The sequence below is a fragment of the Plasmodium berghei genome (genome assembly GCF_900002375.2).
Source record: "Plasmodium berghei ANKA genome assembly, chromosome: 11".
In the NCBI taxonomy this organism is placed as follows: Eukaryota; Apicomplexa; class Aconoidasida; order Haemosporida; family Plasmodiidae; genus Plasmodium; species Plasmodium berghei.
Genome location: NC_036169.2, coordinates 1,027,499 through 1,053,778, shown reverse-complemented (window position 1 = coordinate 1,053,778; position 26,280 = coordinate 1,027,499). Strand labels below are relative to the sequence as shown.

Here is a 26,280-nt window from a genome sequence, read left to right as displayed (position 1 = left end):
AAAACAATATTTTAGTAAAAAATATATGAATTAGTATGAGAAATTATATAATATACACAAAACAAAAAAATAGGATTTTTAAACAAATCCATATTAATTATTGTATGCTTGCTCGCATATATATGCATACCCAAATGGCGAATAAGTAGAATAAATATAACATTGAGTAAGCATAACAATGTGAATTTTTTTAATTAGAAAAACATAATAAGGTACAATATTTCTCAGAAATTTACAACGAAAATTATAAAGCATAAAAAATATTTCCTCATTTTTATTTACTTCATGCACAAATGGTACATATTAATTAGTTGTATTTTTATCTATGATATTGTATATGTAATCACTAACTATATCGTTTTTTAAAATTCCAATATGCTTATAATATTCAAAGTGTTTAGCTTCTTTCACATTCTGGAGTTTTTTACAAGCCTCTAAACTTTCCAATGGAATAGTTCCATCGCCAATACCATAATATATTATAGGATCCTGAATAAAGTGCGTATCTTGGTAGAAGAGCATATATTCTGTGTTTTTTTTTTTAGTGGTACTATACAAACAATATGTTGGAATACCATGATCTACTGAAAAAAATCTATCGGTGTATTGGATATAATTTTCATATTTTTCCCTCATGTCATTACTTAACAATTCGTACCAATTTGATAATGTATATGTCTTTAAATTTACATCTTCTCTATCAGTGTAACAACTTTCGTTATATATTCCACATTCAGTTACTATGCTTTGAGCAAGTTTCTCATCAATTGGAAACTCATCCATATTTATTATTACAACGATTTGATCTCTGTCATAATATTTTCTATAAGGTAAAAGATCAAGTGGAGAACCCATATTATGCGAAATAGCTCTCATCAAACTTCCAGATATAGATACTTTAAGAATATTTTTTAATTTAAAAAGCGTATAATCTTTATTATTATAAAGTAGTGCTCTAATTGCTTTAATCGAACCAGCAAATGGTACATTAATATGTATTACTATATTTATATGCTTTTTTTTCCATTCCTCATCTACAAATTGTGATAAAAAATAATTAATAAATAAGCCACCTAAACTATGACCTATTAAATTGACTTTAATTTCTTGTTTTATTTTATATATATGTTCAATGTGTGACTTTAAAACGTTATATTTTTGTTGTGAAAGGGGAAATCTCCAATCATATGGGGCACTTAATATATCCTTTCCATCAATATATTCATTTTCCAAAAATTTATCTGCAAGAATACCATAATATCTTGTTAAACGCAATGGCTTATTTTTTACATAATCTAAAAATGCAACACCTTTTATATATCCATAATTTTCAACATTTATAATTACACCTGGTTTGTTGCGATATATTTTATTCTCTCTATCATAATCTAATTTTAATGTATCAAATAAACAATATACATTTGATCTAATTGAAAATAATCTGCTTATACTAAGCCATATTCTATAAGGTTTCGAGTGTAATAATTTTGAGCTACAGCTTTCAATATCTGCATCATTATATTCCGCAATTAACGTACTTCCTCCCAACCCTGGAATTAAATAGACACTATTCTTAATCTTCTTATCACTAATAGCACTATTACTTCTTTTTGAAGATCCAACAATTTCCATACCATCGTCAACAGTACCCTCTGCATCGATATATGCGTTTTCCCAATAATAGGAATTTTCACCGATTTTGAATTCCCCATATTTTTCTTGAATCATCTCATCTGTATTATATTCTTTCTCCGTTTCACTAAGCATTTCATCATTTGATTTATCTATTTCCTTCACAATAGTTTCATTTTCTATATTAACATTTTTTGATACTTCTATTTCTTTCAATGTATCTTCTTTACTTTCTTCTGTATGTTCTGATACGGATTCTTTTTCTTTATTTTCTTCTGTATGTTCTGATATGGGTCCCTTTTCTTTATTTTCTTCTGTATGCTCTGATACGTATTCTTTTTCCTTTTCTTTTTTTTCTAATACAGAACCTGCTATTATTTCTTTAGCAATCTCGATTTCTTCTGCTACAGTTTCTTTAATCTTTTCTACTTCTCCCGCAGCAGCTTTTTTAATTTTTTTTATTTCTTTTGCTGCACTCTTTTTAAGTTTTTCGATTTCTTCGGCTGTGACTTCTTTAATTCTTTTTATTTCGTCTGAAGGATCATCTTTATTAACTGTCTCTTCTATTATGGTTTCATTATCGATTGATGCTTCTTCTACTATAGCTTCTTTAGTAGCTGCCACTTCATAATCTACCACTGACTCAGGTTTTGATTCATTATTCAACACATATTTGTCATCATTTTTGGACTCTTTACTTTCGAATTCGACGATTTGTTCTGTCTCTTTAGTGCTTGTTTCATTCGAAAAATTACCCGTTCCTTCCAAATTCGCAATTTCCGCACTTTTATCAGATTCACCAAAAGATAACTTATAAGGTGTTTTTATAAGCACATTGATGATGCTCCCAATTGATGGGTTAAACGAATATATTAACGCCAAACATATGCAGTTATATAATATGATTATAAAGAGAAATGCTTGCATTCTTTCACATTTACGCCAATAATTTTTTTAATGAAAAATATATACAAATTATATATATAGTATATTTATTTTACAATAAATGTTTAATTATACAAAATATATATATACACACTATCTTTAAATTGGTGGTTATGTGAATTTCTTTTTCATTTTCTCAAATTAAGTATATTATTATATAGTGATTTTAATTATTTTATAATATTGACATAAAAAACATCAAAAAGTATATATAAAAATAAAAAAAAACAATTAGAGACAAAAATTATCATATAACAAATTTAACATTGAATTATATACCAAATATTTAATAATATAAATTTTAAGAATTTATTAATATTATTTATTTTTTTTCACTAAATCCAATTTAAAAAATGTATAAAAAATTCACATCGATTTTAATATGCATATAATATAAAAACATTTCCTTTATAATAATATATTTAACATATTATTACGTTGAATGAAAAAACATTAAAACACATTTCAATGCCTAAGTGTGTTTTTTTGCATGCCTTATTTATGTGCTTTATTTTTTTTTGGTGGTGCTACATTAATTTAGTATATTTTGAGTTGAACAAAATATAGCATATGCATGTGGTTTTATGTATTTATAGAAATAATATATAAAGAAATTCATATAAATTATAATTTCTCGTGTATATAATTTATGCTTAATTCGAATGAAAAAAATATATATGTAATATATTAATAAAAACGTAATCACACATTTTAAATGAAAACACTATATAATTATGCGCATGTAGTTAGTATTGGTTGTGTTGTCAGATATGCACACAATGCATGGAATACTTTTTATTGTGCTGAAATTATAGAGGAAACTGTACAAATATATTTCGAGATAAAATATGGTAATTATATGTGTTGTTCTAAAATAATTAAAATATTTAATAGGAGCCTTACAACTATGATTATATGAAAACTTTTTGTGAATGAGAAATTATAAGTAATAATTAAAATTTTCATAGGAATATAAATATGGAATAATATAAAATAATATAAAATAATATACATTTTTTTTCATTGATGTAATACAATGAAATTTTCCGTCTTTTAGATTTTGAAACACTTGCTTACAAATGTATTTTATTAATAAATCATGTAAATACTTCGAATATATTGGCACCCATAATTTTATAAGCAAATAAAAACATTGAGTGGCAGCATAAAATCTTATTAATATTTAATAATTTCTCATGGCAATAATATATTTATGTATACCTATTTATATAATTTTATGTGAAATTGGAAAAATATAAGAAACACAAATGTATGGTGTTTATATAAAACAACTTTATTTGTATATCATTCCCAAAATCATATATACCAAATATTATCGAGGTTTTACGCACATGCATATTATTTCATTTTTATTAATCTACAATTTACCCAACAATTTTTTCTGCAATTTCACACGTTCAATAGCTATATGCAATCTGTATCTATCGTTCCATTCAAATATATATATATTGAAATATTTATATTATTGTAATATATGTGATTTAAATGTAGTAAATGAAATTACCTTAAAACATACAAAATATTAAATTTTGTTAATATACTAACTGAAGTATATAGATTATATTTGCACTGTAATTATAATTTTTTAACACAAAATGATAAAGAAAGTATTCAAAGGTTTATGAATTAGTTAGTAAGGAGGAAACAAATTAATAAGAAAATACGAAAAAAAATACATAAAATAATAAAAAAGGCACAAATAAATATTAATACAATATGTAGACATCTGGAAATCCACAAAAAAAATTATCTATCCTATACTCATAAATATATATGCAAAAGTATAAAATATACACATGTATATGTTACTGAAAACATTAAAATGTTCTTAATTTTTTCTTTTTCTTTTATATTTTTTGCTCGTTTTAATTTTTTTTCATAAAATATTGTTTTTAAGTTCGTTTCATAACAAACAAATAGTATTGTGTTACAAAACAAACTCTGCTATTTCATTGTCTTTTTGATGATTCCACCATTTTATATTATTATTAATAATTCGAATACATGGAATATACATTGTAAAGCACCATTGAATAATCTTATTAATATATAGATATTAGTATATATCTAAGCACTTGTACAAATGCGCATTGCACGTTTTTCTTATCACGTCTTTACGACTCCATTTTATTTTTCAAATATTCTTTTTTCTCTTCATTATTTTTTAACTTATTCCATTCTAAGTATGGAATTAAAATTAGTTTATATTTTTTGCATAGCAAGTAATATTTTATTAGATTTAGGCAATCAATATTTTGACATGATCTCTTCATGTTTCTGTCATAATAATAATGGTTGTTTCCATTGATCTCGACACATATCTAAAAGATAAAAAATCCGATAAAAAAATTAAATAAGTAAAGGATAATAATTAATGTATACAAAGGATTGAAAAAAGGGTTATTCTATTGTTCACCAATATAGATTCATTGTAATTTTTATATTACCGAATTTTGTATAACAATATCGACGGTATATATTCCATCAAGAAATGGGACCTTCAAAAAAAATTAAAAGAGAAAAATTAAGAGAATAAGTAAAATGATAAAGTATACTTAGTGATAAACCGGCATAAGGGTTTGTTGTATCTGTGCATCGCATTATATCTCTATATATATACATATGTGCTCTTCAACATTTACGCAACATTACCTCGCATTCCATATCGTTTATCCCTAACAAACGAAATATGGAGAAAACATCCCTGTGGAAACTTGATGAATGAATTCCTGAATTGTTTCTTTTCTCAATAATATGACACTCTTTTGCGTATTCAACTAGCTGTTCATTTTTGGTATTTTTTTCTGGAGTATGAATCAAAAATTGCATATAAAAATTATATTTTTCATATGTGCTTTTATTATAAAAATTGTTTATATATTTAACGAAATATATTATGTTATTTAGTATGTGTATACTTTTTTCACTTAAAATATTGTGTATTTTAAAAAAATCGTAACTTTTTTTATCAATTTTTGTTTTATCCGCATTTATGTAAATTTTTGAATTATTTAAATAGTGTAATGGGTTTTGTATGCAATTTATTGACATGCTGTTATTCATGGAATGAGTTTCAACAGGTATATATTTGTCTTCGTTTATGTAATATTGATATAAATATTTTATATATATGCTATAATAAACATTAAATATATACAGCTGATATATTGAATGAATGGGAATATGAAGTGATATATTATAATTTTTTTTTGTTAATATTACATTGTTTTGTTCGCTGAAATACCAATAATGATTTTTTACACCTGGGATACCCATACTATTAATTATATCTGTTGAACAATATTCATTGAAACTATCGATATCATATTTATTATTATAATAACTCATATTAATATTTCCAGATTGTTTTTCTTCGAAATAATTAAATATATAATGATGAAAAGATTCTAGCATTTTATTTATAGTTTTAAAGTGTATTTTATCAAAGCCTAATATCACATAACTGTTTAATATATTTGGAATAATGTTAATTATTTTATAACTTGGTGTGAAAATAAAATTAGACAAATTTTCATTTATTTTTTTCAATATATATTTTAAATTGTTAACCATGTTTATTTGACTACAATTTTTTAAATTACTATCATTACATTCATTTATGAAAAGAAGCTTATCATTTTCATATGATGTTTTTTTATTCAACATAGCATCTTTATTTTTTAAAGAAAATGAAACATCATCATATACATTTAAATTTATACCAAATATATTTAGCCTTGATAATGATATTAGCAAATTTATGTAATCAAAAAAATGTAAACTGTTTAAATTTTCAGTGACTTTTTTTAGGCATGTTTCTATAAGTAATAAATTTCTATATTTCATTTTTGCAAATGAGTTTAATAAATTTATATATATTTCTGGTTTACTTGATTTTTTTTCGATATTGTATTTATTTAAAATTTGTAAAAGCATATAAATTATTTTTTTATTATTCAAATTTTTACTATATATATTAAATAGTGAAATAAATGTATTAATATTATTTTCATCACTCTGTATTTTTAAATTCATATTATTTCCTTCATTTATGTTTTCATTTTTTTTGGATAAGCTGTTGTATAATTGTTCGGAATGCATATTATCATCTTCGTTTTTATATGTTTTTTTGATGAAAGTTTCATTTAGTTTTTCCCCAGATCCCATATCATCGACCGAAATAGAATCCAAATTATTCATGTGATATCTCTCTTTGTTAGTCCGGAAATCTTCAACAACATTAATATTATTTTCTCCTTGATTATTTATAATTACCTTTAACCTTTTAGTAACAATATCATCTATATGATACTGCAACTTTTTAATGTGTAACTCTTCAAATGTTTTATTATCAAAAGTGCTATTTATTTGGTGTAAATAATAAAGTATATTTGCCAAATTTTTTAAATTGCATGAACTATATAGTCGGTATAAAGAATTCATTATAATAATTTGAACAATAATATTTGTTAAGTTATTTAAATTGTCAGTTACCATATTTGAATATATTAAATCCCTATGTTTATTTTTATAATAGTTTTTATTTAGATCATTACTAATGTTGTAAACAAAAATATACACTTTCATCACATTAATTATTGTTTCCATATTAAAAAATTCTATATTATTTTTTAAATATAAATAATATAATGCATCCACTTCTTTAGACATGTAATTGCAAATTTTTATGAACTCACTTATGCTTTGTAAATCACTGCTTTTTGTTTTATAAAAATCAGAAGAATTGCTTCGGAATTTATTTTTTTCTAAATTATTTTCTTCATTTTGTTCACTTTTAATATTATCAGAAATTAGTTTTTCTTTATTTTTTGATTCAAAATTATAACAAAATGATTTACTTTTATAATATTCATTATTTAACAAATTAAAAATTCGTTCAGATATTATATCAGGAATATCTTTATTTGTTATCTCATTTCTATGTTCAGAAATATAATTCAAAATAAATTTAAGTTTTTTTGTTTTTTCCTTTGATATGATATGCATTTGATCAATTATACTATCTATATTGTCAAATAATCCAGTGTGTGTATATTCATATTGATGATTTATGTAATTAATATCCTCTTTGAAACAATTTATATTATTAGTGTTAGAAGTTTTATTATTATTTACTCCAGTATAATAAACTGTCATAATAATTAACACAAGGTCATGTATGTTGCTTATATTATTATGCCTTAGTAAAAACAGTTTCATAATATTGTATAAATACTTATCATATGGTTCATAGATAAGATTAAATAACAAAGTAACATATTTGCAATCATTTTCATTTGGCTTTTCTATATCTATGCAATTAAAATAATATATAAATTTTAGTTTATTTAGAAAACATTTATTGTTAGTATAATTTATTTTTTTAAATAAACTGATAATGAAATATATTTCATTAAAAGTTATATTTCTAATATAAACGTCCACATTCTTATTACTATCTAAATCCATTCCTTTGGCTTCATATATTTCCTTTTTTAAACCATTAAATTTGAGAGAGTTCCCTAAAATACCGTATCCAGGTGATTCATTAAACGTTTTATTATCATAATTTATGCATTTTTGCACAGTATCGACATTCTTTCCATAGCTATTATTATTATCTTGTTTTATGTTTTCATATCTTTCACTAAAACCCTTGAATGTGTTAAAAATAAAACGATTGAAATAATCGTTGTGATATATTATATAATCTATTTTAATGTTCAAGATGCTTATCAACTTTTTTACTACTTGCTCATTAGTATGATTAAAATAGTAAAAACTGTATAAAATATACGATATCCTTATTATATATACATTTTCAAAACAGTCAATTTTTTCTTTTTTCATGCCTTCATTAGGAATCTCTATATCATTGATAATATTTTCTAATTTGTTCAACAACACAACATCATATAATTTGTATTTTATTAGTGTTTTAAAAATAAAATATATTTTATTTAATCCCCATTGTTCTTTTAGTGTTTTTACTCGATTTATGTAATTTTTAATAATATCTTCATTCACATTATATTCAGTTACATATTTTAAATTTTCAATAATATTTACTGAATCCAAATTCCTTATGACATTTTTATTGCATATATTCTTTAGGAAATTATTATATTTTTTATTATCTCCTGCATATTTTGTTTTTTTATTATTATATAGGCGAACATTACATTTTATTCTCCTCTCAAATTTTATTAAATCTGTTATTATTCTATTTTTACTATTTAGTATATTCATTCAGGATCGATACAAGGAATGGCTGCTTTTTATTTTTTATTATATTTAAAAAATATTTATAATTATAATGTATTTACATTTATTGACAATCATTTGAAGAAGTTACTCGTATTGCATATATGCTGTTTTTAATATTTTCTCATTTTCTTTTTCTATATATATAGAGAGAGCGTTATAAATGTACTATACCAATATGGTTATTTTGGGTATTTTTCGAAATAATTTTTTACAAAACTATTTTATTAATAAATCATGTAAATACTTCGAATATATCGGTACACATAATTTTATAAGCAATATAAAACATTGAGTAGCAGCATAAAATCTTATTAATATTTAATATTTTGTTATGACAATAATAATATATTTATTTATAATTTATATTATTTTTTCCACAATAAAATTCTTGGAGTAATGCTACCAATATTTTCATAACCTTTATATTTAGTGTATAACAACTATGGTTTTAAATATAAATATTTTGTCTATCAACATCATATTTATTTATATAATATAATATGAATTTTAGGCCTTTAAAACGTCCATAACAAAAAGTCTAAAAATATTAATTGCATTTTATTCACAGTTATACTGTATAGATAATTTTTCTCTTTTAAATTGTATAAATAAAAAGAATAACTTAGAATTTGTGTTTTTTATCAAAAACATTTTTTTTTTGTTTTATTTAACTAGGCATAAATATGAATACTATAAGTATATTTTTATACATAAAGCAGTTTATGAGCAATGCTAACTTTGTAAACAATATATTTATATCTATTTATATAATTTTATGTGAAATAGGAAAAATATAAGAAACTCAAATGTATGGTGTTATCTATACAAATAACTTTATTTGTATATCATTCCCAAAATCATATATACCAAATATTATCGAGGTTTTACGCACATGCATATTATTTCATTTCTAGTAATCTACGATTTAGCCAACGATTGTTTCTGCATTTTCACACGTTCAATAGCCGTATACAATCTGTATGTATCGTTTCATTCGAATATATATATAATACATACTTATTTATAATTATTACATTTGTATACTATGTATATATTCAATTATATGTAATATGCTTTCCCTCTAATAAGGGTTTATGACGAATTTTAGCATTTCATTACCCTAAACTAACGTTTTTACTGTTTTGGGGCATTTCGTTATTTTTCAACACCGTTGTTTTTGAATGTCTCTAAGTCTCCAAAAAACAATCAATGTAACAAGTTTTCACATAAGTACGTAAAGAACATTTTCTTTCAAATAAAATTTTATTTTAAGTTAAAATATTTTGTAATTCTTTGTTAGAACAAAAAATAATGTATAAAATATTGACTTTAATATTCGGCTCGTTTGTGCACTATAATATATATACAAAAGCATATTAGTATTATTATATTTTTTTATTATTTAAAGCATAATAATTTATGGCCCATGATAGTAAAAAAAAATAGTAAAATAATAAATGAGCGGCCAAAATTATTATTATTAATTTTTGAATAATAAAAAAAAATAAATAATACAATAGTGGAAAATTATGATTAAAAAAGAATTATTTAGAAATTTATATAATAAACAAAGGAGTATGATTTAAAAATTCAAATTCTAAAATTTCCAATTATAGAGTATAAGCTTTTGTAGTATGTGCATATTTTTGTATACAAATATACATCCATAAAAATAGCACCCCAATTGCCTATAAAATATTAATATATATAATTCACATATAAAATAACATTTTATTTTCACAAAGTACAGAGCAAGAAAATTAAATGTTTTAATTTTCAAAAAGGGCTTTATATACGCCATATGCCTTTAATATCATATTTGTGAAGCTCGTAGAAAAAAGGTTATATATATAACTCAGGCGTTCTTTATTTAGATACGATATATAAATACATAGGCATTCAGGTAAAAATATTCTAATCAAGCGCATCCTTGTATTTGTGGGCGTGTATATAATAACTATATCTGAATATTGCATGTGTGTATATATATCCATAGCTATATATACACATATATGCATAAGAATGCATTTACTTGTTTCTATTTCATCTAATAATTCCTGATATGCATCATCTATATATACCTTTACAGATGGATATTTGAAGAAACATGATACAGAGAAAAATATATTTTACATTGGTTATTTTAGCTGTTTTAAGCACAATACAAATAAATAAAAGATGGAATAAATATGTAAATGCATGGTTTGGGCGTGGGGAACAAGAAGATGATGACTATAACAATACAAAATTATATAAGGTGTTAGAAGTAGATAAATATGCAAGTACCGAAGAAATAAAAAAGGCTTATAGGAAATTATCCAAAATATATCATCCAGATAAAGCAAAAGATAAAAATTCAAATAATCGTTTTAACGAAATAGCTGAAGCTTATGAAATATTAAGTGATGAAGAAAAAAGAAGAATGTATGATAATTATGGGTTAAACGCTGCAAAGAATGTAGAAAGTAATAAAATGGATGATGATCCATCAGATCATTTTAACATTTATGAAAGTTTTTTTGGTGGTGGTTTTAGAAGAGAAGAAGTTAAAAAAGCAGAAAGCCTAATATTACCAATAGAGTTGAGTTTAGAACAATTGTATAAAGGAGATATATTTTCGATATATTATACAAGGGATGTAAAATGCTTAAGAAGTGATGATTGTATTATGAAAAAAAAAGAATGTAGTGGCAAAGGCTATAGAACTGTAACACAACAAGTCGCTCCAGGTTTTATTATGCAAAATAAAATAAGAGATGATAATTGTATAGATAGGGGAAAGGCATGGGATTCGAAATGCTCATATTGCCAAAATGGACTAATTGAAGGAAAAAGTATTGAATTAACATTAGAAATTGAACCTGGAACTAAAAATAATGATAAAATTTTATTTGAAAAAAAAGGAAAACAACAAATTGGCCATGAAAATGGAGATTTAGTTTTTCTTGTTCAAACAAAAAACCATAAGATGTATGAGAGAAAAAATAACGATTTACATCAAACATATCAAATTAGTTTAAAGGATGCTCTAATTGGATTCTCAAAAGATATACATCATATTAGTGGTACACCTATTCGTATAACCAAAAATACCGTCACTTTTCATAATGAAGTTCTTAAAGTACAAAATAAAGGTATGCCGATTAAAAATTCAAGTCAATATGGCAATCTTTACATTAAATTTATGGTACAATTTCCTGATAAGTTAACAGAGAAGCAAAAGGAAGCTATTGTTGATTTGTTCTAATATATTTAGTACATGGACCTTGGTATATATTATGTGCATTACGCACATTAATATGTGCTTTATAATGAAGTAATATATGGCGGCGTACTTGAATACATCACTAATTATAAAAATCCTTATTTTTTTGTAACACACTTTTAATATTTCTTCGGGAATTAAAAATGAAAAAGCTAATAAAATTACAAAGGAAGTACTAATGCATGTGCAATATATAGTTAGAGGATATCCCAATTCACATATATAATATGTATATTCATAAAATTTATTTATAAATGGAAAAATGTGCATATTGCCTATTCTAATCCTCACATTTCCCTTTCCCATGCTATATATTGATTGTATATGCATATGTATGCATATAACGTTTCGTTTTGGCCCTGCACAATCCATTTTGGTACTTTTTTTTCGATTTTTTTCATCATTGATTTTTATGTATTTTATTGTTTATTTTAATATACTAATAACTAAAATTAGGCAATGAAAACAATCAAAAAAACTTAATTCGTAAAAATAGCAAAATGAAAACTCTGCAAGCATTCAAAATTTAATTTTCTTAAAACTATTTATTTGAATTGGGTTTCATATATATATATATAATGGATACATATTATATATATGGAATAGTGGGGGTCTATATATGAAAATACCGAAGGCAATCAGTATTTATACATACACTATATAAAATATGTGAAGATATGGGAAAATTGCGTAACAATGAAATAATATAGTATAAGAGGGCATACAATTTATAGAATCGAATGGATTATATATGTATGCATGTGTTATAGTATGTTTTCATTTACATCCACAAAAAATAATGCATATATGAATTTGTATCGTTCCTATAATGACGTTATTTTTTTAATTTAATTAAAAATTATAACATAAAAAAAATTATATTATTAATATTGTACATTACTAATTATTACTAATGATTTTATGTTTTTGATAAATAATTTATCTAAATTTCCTATGTTTAATTAAACTCTGTAAAAAATTTAACGCATTTAAATTAATTTTATTTATTTTTTGTAATAAATTTTTTTATTATTTGATGATCCTGTTCGTTTTTTAGCTTCTGCTAAACAATTAAATAGGTAGTTCACATCACTTATTTATATTGCATATTAACTATGTATATAATGCAAATGGTTACAATATCCTTGCATATGTACTATACAATTAATAATCCCTTCACATTATAAGTATATAATTACTTTTATTGTACATGCAATAAAACGCTCCAGAATATTATATGTCAAAATAAAATAAATTTTATGTTCTTTAATATTTTTCATTTTAAAAGTATTTTATATTGTTTATTTTAATTTTAATTTTATTTTTTTTTCATTTTCTAACCAATACCTAACGTACCCAACATTGACATTTCTTAATTTTCCGATATAATAAAAAAAACTAAATTCCGTTATAATATATATATATATATATATATATATATACAATAAGAACAAAATGGAAACCAAATGCAATAGTGACAAAGATCAGTTATGTAATGGGTGTAATGGAACAAGCCTGAATGCTAATTTATATTTAAATAAACAAAATATGGAAATGAGAGATGCAAATTCAATTTTAATTAATAACATCACGATCGCCCAAAATAATAAATCTATTTATGTAAATGATGTATATATAACAGAAGATGATTTAAAAGAACTTTTGCTTTTGAAAAAGAAAAAACAGATATCTCAAGATTCATGTAATAACATACTTAATGGTGAAATATCTAAAAAATTAACGGATGACCATGAAAATTCCATAAATAATAATTATAGTGGAAATCTAGTTGAGAATACTTATACTAAGGGGAATCTAAACACTATGCAAGTGATAGATAAATCTGTAAATAAAATGGCCTCAAAAGATGATTCCGCATCCAGTGAAGTTCCTACCGAAGATCATAAAATTATATCGCTAATGAAATGTACCAAATATTTAATAGAGAATCGAATAAACAAAAATTTAGATATGCCACATAGCAATACTATGAATGCTCTTTTTATGGATTACTATCATTTGGTTATGGCATATACATTTTTTAGACAAAAAAAACATGAAAATATATCAGTCTTCGAAATATTTTTTCGTAAATGCCCTTTTAAAGGAGAATTTGCTGTTTTAGGAGGTGTGCATGAAGTTATAAAATATATTAATTGTTTTCGTTTTACACAAAGACAATTAGAATATATAAAAAAAAAAATGTCACATTATGAGTATATTGACGAGTTTGTTGATTATTTAAAAGGTGTAAACGGATCTCGCTTATCTATTCATAGTATGGAAGAAGGGTCAATAGTTTTTGCGAATGAACCATTAATAACATTAGAAGGACCATTATTAATATGTCAGATATTAGAAAGCGCTATTTTAAATCTAATAAATTATCCTACTTTAATAGCTACAAATAGTATGATGCATAAAATTTCCATAAATCAAAAAACATTAGCTGAATTTGGTTGTAGAAGAGCTCAAGGGCCGGATGGAGCATTAAGTGGATCGAGATATGCTTATGCTGGAGCCGATTTTACATCAAATGTATATGCATCTTTTCTATATGATATACCTATATTAGGAACAATGTCACATTCATTTATATTATCGTTTAAAAGTGATCAATCTGTACCTAATAAATATTTAGATAATCATGATTTTTTAAGTATAGTAAATAAAAATAAAGAAATTATCCATAAGTTATATGATTGCAAAAATGCTAATGAAAGTGAATTATTGGCATTTGTGGCTTTTGCTCAAATTAATCCAAAGATGTTCATTAGCTTAATAGATACATATAACACACTAGAATCGGGAATTTTCAACTTTCTAATAGTAGCATTATCGTTACATGAAATAAATTATAAGCCTATTGGTATACGAATCGATTCCGGTGATTTAAAACAATTATCAAATGAATGTAAAAAAATATTTATTGATATATCAAGTAAGTTAAATGTTCCTTTTAATGACCTCAAAATTTGTATTAGTAATGATATCAATGAAAAAGTAATTCAAACTTTCAATCAAGATAAGCATCATATTGATATGTTTGCCATTGGAACAAATTTAATTACATGCCAATCACAGCCATCATTAGGTCTTGTTTTTAAGTTAGTGCAAATTAATAATCAACCATGCTTTAAAATAACAAATGAGCATATAAAATCGAATTACCCATATAAAAAAATGCTTTATAGATTATATACTGAAGATGATTGTGTATCATTTGATTATATACAACATTTCAATGAAACCCAACCTTTGCTAAACAAAGAAATTACATGTGTTGATATGCTAAACCAATATAAAAAAACAGTTATTACACCCAAAAAAATCGAAAATAAATTATTGCATATATGGGATAACGGGAAATTATTAATCACCTTCAAGACAATACACGAATTAAAACAGCATACATTAAATGAAATAAAAAAATTAAAAAAAGACTATTTTTCTACATATAACCCAATACGATACCCTGTTCTCTTTTCTGAAAATTACCACGAACTATATAAAAAATTAATTTAAACAATATTCGCTTATAAAAATGGCGAAACTTCAAAGATTCTTTCCATTTTACTAGTATAATATCACTATATGCATGGACTTTGTTGAATGAATAATTTTTTAATTTTCTAGATGGAAAGAATGATACCGATGCAGAAATATATTTTGTGTTTTTTTATTCAATACTTATTTTTATTTTATTTATTATTTTTCCCCTTATTGGAACATATGATATACATATACACGAATTTTACTTACATATAAGAAAAAATATTTAACGTTGCTATATATATAACGCCCATAAAGTATTATATTTATTTATTCTTTCATAATAGCACCTGCTCATTTATTTTTCATTAGCACATTTTATATTTGTTCCTAATATGTACATTTCACATGGTCGTTATTCTATTTTTTTTTACTTTCTTATATAACAATTATACATATATGTATATTACATCGATTGCTATATGTTTATTTTAATTATTTCCCCCTCTATATGATGAGCATTATTTTTTTTCAATTGACAGTTTTCATGAACATTTGCTTTTAATGAAATGTGATTTATATTTCTATATAGGTATATAATATTTTTTTCATACGGAATTTATATGTAAAAAGAAACTTAATTTTTAAAAAATGGAAGATTCACATAAAGAAAAAAATATCCCTGAAATAAACGATTGTGATAGTTTCAAAGAGTTTTATTTAGATATATTGAGCAAAAAGAAAGTGTTATATAAATATGTTTTCACATGGAATAATTACAAATTTAAATTTAAATTAATGTCAACTTATTATGAATATTTAATTATATGTAATCAAATGCTAAGAGATGTTACAACATGCAATATATTTTTTGGGCCATCTTTATTTTTTGAAATGATAGGGAAATCTTTTTATTATCCTTACGTTTTATACATTTATGATTATGATAATAATAATAATAATAATGTTCCATATCAAAACACATCTTCATATATTAATACAGTGCAATTTGAAAAATCGCTTATATTAAATATTGAAGATATCATAAAAAAAGGAATTGAAAAAAATAATCGATATTTCAAAAAAAGCAATAAAGACTATAATGCTAGTAAAACAATTTTAGATCCAAATGATATTTATTCGGAACTACAAAATTACAATTTAAAAAATAAAAAAATAGTTGGTTATGTAGAGATATATTTGTTATTTCACATGGGAAGATGCTTTGATTCAAGGATTGAACGACTTGTAGTTCATAAAGAATATAGAAATAAATCATTTGGTCTATTAATTATGTACATATGTATATATATATTGAAATATTTATATTATTGCAATAGATGTGATTTAAATGTAGAAAATGAAATTGCTTTAAGAATATACAAAAGATTAAATTTTGTTAATATACTAACTGAAGTATATAGATTATATTTGCACTGTAATTATAATTTTTTGCCAAATAATTTTTTAACAAAAAATGATAAAGAAAGCATTCAAAAGTTTATGAATTCAGTTAGTAAGGAGGAAACAAATTAATAAGAAAATACGAAAAAAAATACATAAAATAATAAAAAAGGCACAAATAAATATTAATACAATATTTCGACATTTGGAAGCCCACAAAAAATATTTCTCTATCCTGTGCTCATAAATGTACATACAAAAACATAAAATATACATGCGTATATGCTACTAAAAATATTAAACTATTCTTAATTTTTTCTTTTTTCATTTGATATGATATACATTTGATCAATTATACTATCTATATTGTCAAATAATCCAGTGTGTGCATATTCATATTGATGATTTATGTAATTAATATCCTCTTTGAAACAATTTATATTATTAGTGTTAGAAGTTTTATTATTATTTACTCCAGTATAATAAACTGTCATAATAATTAACACAAGGTCATGTATGTTGCTTATATTATTATGCCTTAGTAAAAACAGTTTCATAATATTGTATAAATACTTATCATATGGTTCATAGATAAGATTAAATAACAAAGTAACATATTTGCAATCATTTTCATTTGGCTTTTCTATATCTATGCAATTAAAATAATATATAAATTTTAGTTTATTTAGAAAACATTTATTGTTAGTATAATTTATTTTTTTAAATAAACTGATGATGAAATATAGAATGACTGCTTTTGTTTTTTATTTTGTTTAAAAAAATATGCATAGTCATATATAATTTCCATTTATTGATAATTATTTGAAGAATTTACTTGTATTATATATTTAATATGCTTAATATGTTTTTATCTCCTATATATACATATATATAGAGTGTTATAAATTTACATATACTTATATTGTTATTTTAAGGGCTTAAAATAATTTTTTTTACAACCTTTATCAAATGACTTCAAAAGAAAAAATATATATAATACCATTGCGGATCTATAATATGCCCGCATAAGTACATACATATGCATATAGTATAAATATATTCAATTTTTTTCCTTTTAAATATTTTTATGTCAAAAAAAAGTTTCTCCTATTAGAAATTTATTCTAGCATAAATTGTTAAAAGTGAAAAATATTATTAATTGCAATAGATTATAAACCATGATTGTTAATAAAAAAAAGAAAGGCGAAATATTTGATAAAACGAATTATTCACGCACATATATATGAACCCAATGAATGGTTTAACATTTATATTTTTTTTAGTATAACTAAAATGGAAAAATGTTTTTAAAAATACAAATTTAAAAAATAAATGACATAAAATTATTTATGCAATCCATATGTAACTAAACGATTAATGAAGAGAAGAAAACTCAAAGGTTACCGAAGTTGTGAAAGAAAAAGCGATAGGACAAGGCATAAGAAAAGTATAATATCTTCAAAGATATGAAAAACATCGGAGATACCCATATCTTATGTATAAAAAATTACATTTATAACTTTTTATTTATTCGTCGATTTATTTTATAGTTTTTATGAAAAATGCATTGACCATAGAATACCATACCAAATGAAGCAACAATACACACATTTATATGCATATACACAAACAAACACATATACTTATATATGATGTTTGCTTACATGTGGCTTAGTTACTTCGTTTTTTTTATTTGGTTTGAAATTACATGCTTCAAAATAAACACATTAAAAGGTAACAATAATTTAATTTCCTTAGGACAAAATATAAAAAATATAAAAGTAAAATTCAGAAATAGCATATACAATCATGAGGTAACCAATAACACGGAACTAAAAAAAAACATTGAAAATAAATTGAAATATCAAATTGGCATTGAGATACACGTACAGTTAAGTACAAAACATAAAGCGTTCTGTAGTTGCTTTAATACATCTTCTTTATATAAAGAAAAAAAAAATGAAAAGTATAACACTGATTTAACAAACTTTTTAAATGAAAATATACTGAAAAAAAAAACAGTAAACAAAATAGATAATTATAACTCTGAAATTGAAAATTTAAAAAATGATATAGAAGACAATAAAAAAAGTGAAACAAATTGTCATGGTAATTATGGGGATAACACTATTACTAAACCAAATGAACACATTTGCAATATTTGTGTAGGTGAAGTAGGTTCGTTAAATTTAGTAAATATTACAGCCATTTTGTATACATATTTAATTTGCATCATTCTTAATTGTAATTTAAGTAAGCATATATCATTTGATAGAAAAATTTATAATTATTATGATTTGCCCAAAGGATATCAAATTACACAAAAAGAAAAACCACTAGGATCAAATGGGCACATTTATATCAACGGAAAAAAATATAATATAAAAAGTGTTCATTTAGAAGAAGATACAAGCAAATCTTTTTTACTTTTCAATAATTTAAATAAAAGGAATTCCAATGAATCGATACCGTCAGAAATAAATGACAGAGACACATTTAATAATGATATTTTATTGGATAAAAATAAACATATTGATGATATTACTAATAATTACATAAATTCATCATCTAATAATACCAATTTAGAAATTAATTCGATTAACCATGGAGTTGGAATAAATAGTAATTCGGATATAAAGCTTTTATTAGACTATAACAGATGTGGTATACCATTAGCTGAAATTGTAATCGAAAAAGGTTACATGAATATTGACGATTGTATAAACCTGTTAAAAGAAATCAAAAATAAAATATGTTTGCTAGGTGTGTGTGTAGGTAATAAAGAAAATATAAGATCAGACATAAACATATCTTTTGAATATGAAAATATAAAATATAATAGGATAGAGCTTAAAAATATTAATAGCTTTACAAAAATAAGAAATTGTATAGAATTAGAAAAACAAAATGCTGTTAAATCAATCTTAGAAAATTATAATAACATAAAATGTAATAATAATGACAATAATAATATGTCAAGTGATATATATACAAAAAGCTATGTAAATAATACAGATTATTTTTTACGAAAAAAAGAAAAATATAATTATGTACACGAAGGAAATATACCTGAATATAAACTAAACAATAAAGTCTTAAAGTTGTTAAAGTTTTATGTTAATTATAAAATCAAAATATATGAAGATCAAATTAAATATAAATGGTCAAAGCATTATTTCCATGTATTTTTTAATGACCCATTTTTATACAACTATTTTAACGAATGTTTGGAGCATATAGAAGTAGATAAAAAAGTAAATGGCAATGAAATTGGCGAGGATGTAAATCGGATGGATGAAGAAAAGAGCATCTCAAATTTTATAGTTAATACGTTAATAGATATATTAAAAAAAAAAAATATGTTATCAAAAAAAATTTTGATAAAACCAAAGGATTTATATTTTCTTATCAAATGCTCAAAAAAATATAATATAGACAAAACTTTTATCAGAGAATATTTATATAAATACATAGATATAGGGTTTGACAAAGAAGCATTATTAGAAAAATTAAACATTGCAAATAATAATATCTTTGATGAAATGCATAATATTCTAAAAAATATTCTTGATAAAAATATAAAGTATTTACAAATTGATGATAATAAAAATATATTAAATGAGCAAAATTTTAAAAACCGAATTATAGGTATTTTAAAAAATAAAATAAATCAAGAAAAATCGTTAATGAGCATTAATTACACATTTGTAAATACCTTTATTAGTGATTATATTAAAAAAATATTGGAGGAAATGCCATAGTTGTTATAATACCACATTATACCATTTCCCTCTTCATCTATTTATTTCACTTTATTCGCTATTGTTCATGAGGCAAATAAATTGCCTCCCTTTGTTCATAATTATGTTATTCGTTTATTTATTCCATTATTTTGAAAGTTTGGGACTCTTATGTTTTGTGCCCCATATGTTATACATGCTCATATAATTAATGTTCCATATACATGGATTTTTACACCCTTAACATATTTTTTGTGTATACAAATGCTAAGTAAAACAAAACATATAGTGTTTACATTTTTTTTGTTTTTCTCTACAATTTGTCAATGCTTCCGAAAATAAATTTTAAAAATAAAGTTAATTAAACAAATTAATATAGTGTTAGAAAAAAAAGTCAAATAAAAAAGCAAAAGCCCGAAATAAAAATAATGTGTGGATGGTAAAAAAAAATACATGGAACAATATATTATGTAATTTTATATCACCGTGCTACAACATTTTTCTATCGCCATAGTATTCATATAAATACTTAATATACAAAATTAACAAAATTGCTATCAGCTTTATACACAATTTTTTTTATAATTTTTGAATTATTTCCTTTTTTATTATGCATTATATTAGAAAAAGGAAAAAGTGGATTTATTTCCTTCGGTGTATGCAATTTTTTTTTGTTATTAAAATATACAAAATAAAAAAGAAGAATATAATTAAGATCAAAACTTAGTTGATCACTATTTAAGATTATATTTGTGTTATTTAAATAAATGAAATTATTACTTTGAAAAAAATGAATGTTGTTAAAATATATATCCACAAGTGTGCAAATGCTTTCTAAATTGTGTTTTGTATTATCAATATAGAAAATGTTGTTTATATAAAATTTTTTTTTAATTACATTATATATTAAGCACATTGGAATCGATACATAATACTTCCCATTCATATATATTTTTATCGCTTTGATGTTTATTTCTTTTCTTTTTTTTATGTGCCCATAATTTCTTATTGTATCATTTTGTTTGTTTTCATAATTTTGAGGCTGTTTTATATCAATAGAATTTTTATTATTTAAAAAAAATGTATGCATTATATTTTTGTCTATATTATTATGTGAATCACCGATTTGTGATATGTACGGAAACTTATTATTATATAGCATGCTTGAATAATTATTTATTACCAATTTAGGATTTAAATGAAATAATGTATTGAAATAATATTTAACATAATATTTTATATAAAATGGGTTAACCGATATTTTATCTTTACTAAAATCCCAGAATAATTTATTATTCGATATAAGATTAATTATTGCAATGTCTTTTTTTATTATATCACACACTTCAACATATACTGTATTTTTATATAGATAATACATTCTATCAATTTTTTTATAACAACACGAAATTACAAATTTTTTAGCATTTACATAAAATACAATTAAAATTGTTTTATCGTTAATATTATTTATGTAACGTTCTTCTTTTATATCAATGTATAACTTTTTAATTATTTGTTTTAAAATCCTTACAATATTAGGTATATTTTTTTTATCTTCCTTTATATCCCCACCCTTTTTTATAAAGTGATCTGTATCATTATTTTTCAATTGATCATTACTGCTGGGAATAATCGTTTGAGTTTGTTGATTTTTTGTTTGGTATAAATTATTACATGTTTGCTCATTTTTTTCAGTTGCGTCACAACATATTTCCCCAGTTCTTATTAATTTAGTATCGATTACATTAAAAAATGTGTTTCTTGCATTTTTATTTTTTGATAAATATTTTTTTAAAAATAGTCCATATTCATATATTGTATCACGATAGCTGTTATTATTTTCTCTTAAGGGTTCTTTTATTTGAATTGATACATTATTATTATGACGATATAAAATTATTTTTTTTAAATATAATAATAGCTTGAAAATAGTTAGAATATCTACTAAGCTGAAATTAAATAAATTATGGCCAAGTATTTTTTTTTCTATATCTACTTTATATTCATCCTGTGGTCCTTCCTTATTGTTTAGAAATAACCTTTTATTTTCATGTTTACAGTAATAACTTTTCTTATGTTTCTTTAATGATAAATAAGATTTATTAGTGCATTCTCTTTGTTTGTGATGGTATATTGTGTTATTTTCTTTTAGTAGAAAATTGTAATTTTTTTTTAAGCATAAAATATAACATTCTTCTAAAAAAAACGCCAAAAAGATGATTAACGAAAATAGCATCTTCATAAGATGCTACTTTATATACATATAATAGCATACATATCATATGTATTATATATATAGGGTATAATATTCCAAATTTTTACCCTTTTTATAAATGCAATTTTATAAATTGTATTTATTACATTTCTCCCTGAATTATTAAACAATGTTTTACACGTATAAGTAACATATATACATATGTTTTCTCACATTTAATAGAACTTAAAATGGGAGATTATTAAATCCGTTACACTCTCCTTAGATATAGCATACATATGCATAATATATTTTTTTTCATATATACTTATCATTAAAGAAAAAATTCAACTTCAAAAAAAATATATATATTTTTTAGTATATACATCATAAACTTCCATAATTATAATATTATTTTTGATCAATACATGTAGTAATAAAAATGTATTTCATTTGATAGCTTTCCTAAAATTTAGTGATTTTTTTTGTTTTTTTAAATAATGCAATTATGTACACTTAATAACATATGCATATATTTTTGCATAATTTATGTGTATAGATTTTTTATATTAATGATAAATTGGTAAGAGTTGCAGAGAATTAACCATTAAACAATTGTCACAAATTAGGAAACTATATATTCCTAGACTATATATATGCATTGTTTTTTTCTGCAAGCTATTTATTTGTCATTTGATAATCATATATGCATTCAAATGCGTGACTAACCTTTGGTTTATTATTATCGCATATAGTCATAAGTTCTCACACCATCATGCATATATATGTTTTTTTTTGTTATTTTTATTAAGCGATGATAATATTAATGGTTTTGTCTAGTTACTATCCATATGGCATGTATTATACATTGAAATGATATATTACCTTCTTCGTTATATTAATAAGTTTTAATATTATTCATCGAAAATGAGTCATATATATGACATGCTCGGTATTAACATCGAAAAAATAAAGGATAAGAAAAAGGAGAAAGATAAAAAGAGCAAAAAGGAATTAATTTTTTTAAAAGAAAATGATAACTTGTTTTCTCTTCCAACATCATCTAAAACTATAAATGTAAATTAAAAAAAAATGAAAACAAATCCATATATTCACATTAATGTAAAGAAATGCAATTTTTATATATCTGCATATTTTTTCCTCATTTTCATCTTCTTTTTTCATAGATTAATAACAAGAATTCTAGCATATGGAGGTTGGTAAAATTTAAAAACAAATGCAGAAATGATGACTTAATATTAAAAAAATGGAAAAAAATAGGGTATAAAAATGACAAAATTCAATTTAATGAAAATACTATAGAAGATGATTACACTTTTGAAAAATTTAATAAAAAATTAAATATAGTAAAATATGATGATGAATTTTACAATAAACAAATTAAAAATATGAATTTAAAATGGACAAAAGAAGAAACTGATTATTTATTTAATTTATGTGAAAAATATGAATGTCATTTTATTATTATATATGATGTATATGATACCAAATATTCAAGAACTATAGAAGAAATAAAAGATCGGTTTTACAGCGTGTCTAAAAAAGTTGTAGAAGATGCTTATGATCAAAAAATTAAGTTAGAAGAATCAAAAAAAATTAAAAATAATACTGATTTAATAAAATTAAAAGAAGGAAAAGCTAAACACCCACTAGTCAAATTTACGTATAATATGGAAGCAGATATCGAAAGAAAAAATACAATTCATAAAACATATACAATATCAAAAAAAGACGTAATGTTAGAAGAAATAACAATGGAAAGCATTAAAAAATTTGAGAGCAAAATTAAACATGAATTAAAAAAGGTGTCTGATATGAAAAAATTGAAAAAGAAATTTGAGTTAACTAACGACGAAATTATACCGGTAACACAAAATACATGTGCTTATACATTCAATAATAATAAAAGTGTCTGTGTCATTTCTCCATATTGTTACATACTTATAATTTTTTGAATTGGTGTCTGTTTTCCCACTATTTATCTTATACCCTTTTATTATATTTTTATATGTTCTTATTTCTTTCATCGGTTATATAGATAAACAAATTCCCTGAGGACGAAAAGGACGAAAAAAATATTTACAGTGCAAAATATTTTTTCCAAAAGCTTAAAATCGATATCTCATATTTTGACAAACTAGATATATATTTAAAAGAAAACGGCATAGAAAAACCAACCATATATACAGAAAACATTTGCTTCTTATATGGGTATAATTGCATATCATATATATATATATAATTATCTGCTTATTGTTTTATCTTTTTACACATTTCTATGATTATTTAAAATTTCATTTTCGTTGCTACATAGGGTTTTAAGAACTGACGTGGCTATATTATTGAATTTAAAAAAAAAAATCGAAAAATTAAAACAGGTAAACATCGTTATAATACATAACAATTAGAACATATAATTTGAATATGCATCGATATGTATCTTATAATATATAAAATATGTATGTGCTAATAATAATACAGTTTTTTATAAATGCTTTTTCCCATAAATATTTGTATGAATGCATATTTTATGATTAATAGGAATGTGAATATTGGAAAAATGAGTTAATAAAATTGGAAGAAGAATATATTAAAAAGAAGAATAAGTCATAATGCATGCTCCCCGTATATATAAATTATTTTACAATATGATGTGAATGATAAAAAATAATATAACGGACACAAATCCTAATATTATTCATTACTGTGAATAATGCATTATATATATTTTTTATGTAAAAATTATAATAGAAAAACTCATTTAAATACTTATATATTTTTAATTCGATAAACTTATAAATATAAAAATAAACGATACATAAATGTGTAAAAATATATAGCTATATAATACGCCACTAAGGTATGTTTATATGCAATGGAAACATTTAACAACATTCGAATGCTTTAAAAAAAGAAAAAATGCATATTTTTGTTGTTCATTCGCTTTTTTACTTAAGAATAAAAATATATACGAAAATTACTAAAACAAAAGTGATAAAAAAAAGAAAACACATATATATGTAACAAATAAAATTGCTCGTGAAATGCGCAAAAAATAGTATTGATAAAAATATAGAAAAGAAATATAATGCATGAATAGAATACAAACAGGGAACCCCCAAAGGGATATTAATAAATAGTAAAAAATATCTATATATTTTGTTTATATACTAAAATATATAAGTTAATCAAAATAACTATGTTCCAATATTTACAGACATAAATCAAACACATTGTGTACAGTTTAAATTATAAGCTTCAAAATTTGAGAGACGTAGTAAAATTCAAGAAACTTT

At 22.8% G+C, this 26,280-nt stretch overlaps 9 protein-coding genes across 9 annotated transcripts; 6 read left to right on the top strand and 3 right to left on the bottom strand.

Annotated features, from left to right (window-relative positions):
• Window positions 1-303: 303 nt before the first annotated feature.
• Window positions 304-2,559, bottom strand: PBANKA_1128100 (phosphatidylcholine-sterol acyltransferase; the record flags this gene model as incomplete). The annotated part of the gene is made up of 1 exon (XM_034565830.1): window positions 304-2,559. The coding sequence occupies one exon, from the start codon at window positions 2,557-2,559 to the stop codon at window positions 304-306; it is 2,256 nt and encodes a 751-aa protein (XP_034422488.1).
• A 1,286-nt stretch (window positions 2,560-3,845) lies between these two features.
• PBANKA_1128000 (conserved Plasmodium protein, unknown function) lies at window positions 3,846-4,124 on the top strand (the record flags this gene model as incomplete). Its single annotated transcript, XM_034565828.1, has 1 exon — window positions 3,846-4,124. The coding sequence occupies one exon, from the start codon at window positions 3,846-3,848 to the stop codon at window positions 4,122-4,124; it is 279 nt and encodes a 92-aa protein (XP_034422487.1).
• A 588-nt stretch (window positions 4,125-4,712) lies between these two features.
• Window positions 4,713-8,847, bottom strand: PBANKA_1127900 (RAP protein, putative; the record flags this gene model as incomplete). The annotated part of the gene is made up of 3 exons (XM_034565827.1): window positions 4,713-4,919; window positions 5,046-5,096; window positions 5,251-8,847. 3 exons carry the CDS (start codon window positions 8,845-8,847, stop codon window positions 4,713-4,715), a joined length of 3,855 nt encoding a protein of 1,284 aa, XP_034422486.1.
• Window positions 8,848-10,972: 2,125 nt separating this feature from the next.
• On the top strand, window positions 10,973-12,112 carry PBANKA_1127800 (DnaJ protein, putative; the record flags this gene model as incomplete). The annotated part of the gene is made up of 1 exon (XM_034565826.1): window positions 10,973-12,112. One exon carries the CDS (start codon window positions 10,973-10,975, stop codon window positions 12,110-12,112), a length of 1,140 nt encoding a protein of 379 aa, XP_034422485.1.
• A 1,473-nt stretch (window positions 12,113-13,585) lies between these two features.
• On the top strand, window positions 13,586-15,655 carry PBANKA_1127700 (nicotinate phosphoribosyltransferase, putative; the record flags this gene model as incomplete). The annotated part of the gene is made up of 1 exon (XM_034565825.1): window positions 13,586-15,655. The coding sequence occupies one exon, from the start codon at window positions 13,586-13,588 to the stop codon at window positions 15,653-15,655; it is 2,070 nt and encodes a 689-aa protein (XP_034422484.1).
• A 618-nt stretch (window positions 15,656-16,273) lies between these two features.
• PBANKA_1127600 (glucosamine 6-phosphate N-acetyltransferase, putative) lies at window positions 16,274-17,158 on the top strand (the record flags this gene model as incomplete). The annotated part of the gene is made up of 1 exon (XM_034565824.1): window positions 16,274-17,158. The coding sequence occupies one exon, from the start codon at window positions 16,274-16,276 to the stop codon at window positions 17,156-17,158; it is 885 nt and encodes a 294-aa protein (XP_034422483.1).
• Window positions 17,159-18,675: 1,517 nt separating this feature from the next.
• On the top strand, window positions 18,676-20,787 carry PBANKA_1127500 (glutamyl-tRNA(Gln) amidotransferase subunit B, putative; the record flags this gene model as incomplete). The annotated part of the gene is made up of 1 exon (XM_034565823.1): window positions 18,676-20,787. The coding sequence occupies one exon, from the start codon at window positions 18,676-18,678 to the stop codon at window positions 20,785-20,787; it is 2,112 nt and encodes a 703-aa protein (XP_034422482.1).
• Window positions 20,788-21,295: 508 nt separating this feature from the next.
• On the bottom strand, window positions 21,296-23,005 carry PBANKA_1127400 (conserved Plasmodium protein, unknown function; the record flags this gene model as incomplete). The annotated part of the gene is made up of 1 exon (XM_034565822.1): window positions 21,296-23,005. The coding sequence occupies one exon, from the start codon at window positions 23,003-23,005 to the stop codon at window positions 21,296-21,298; it is 1,710 nt and encodes a 569-aa protein (XP_034422481.1).
• Window positions 23,006-23,890: 885 nt separating this feature from the next.
• On the top strand, window positions 23,891-25,597 carry PBANKA_1127300 (DNA methyltransferase 1-associated protein 1, putative; the record flags this gene model as incomplete). The annotated part of the gene is made up of 5 exons (XM_034565821.1): window positions 23,891-24,040; window positions 24,151-24,849; window positions 25,023-25,195; window positions 25,299-25,362; window positions 25,526-25,597. 5 exons carry the CDS (start codon window positions 23,891-23,893, stop codon window positions 25,595-25,597), a joined length of 1,158 nt encoding a protein of 385 aa, XP_034422480.1.
• Window positions 25,598-26,280: the final 683 nt, after the last annotated feature.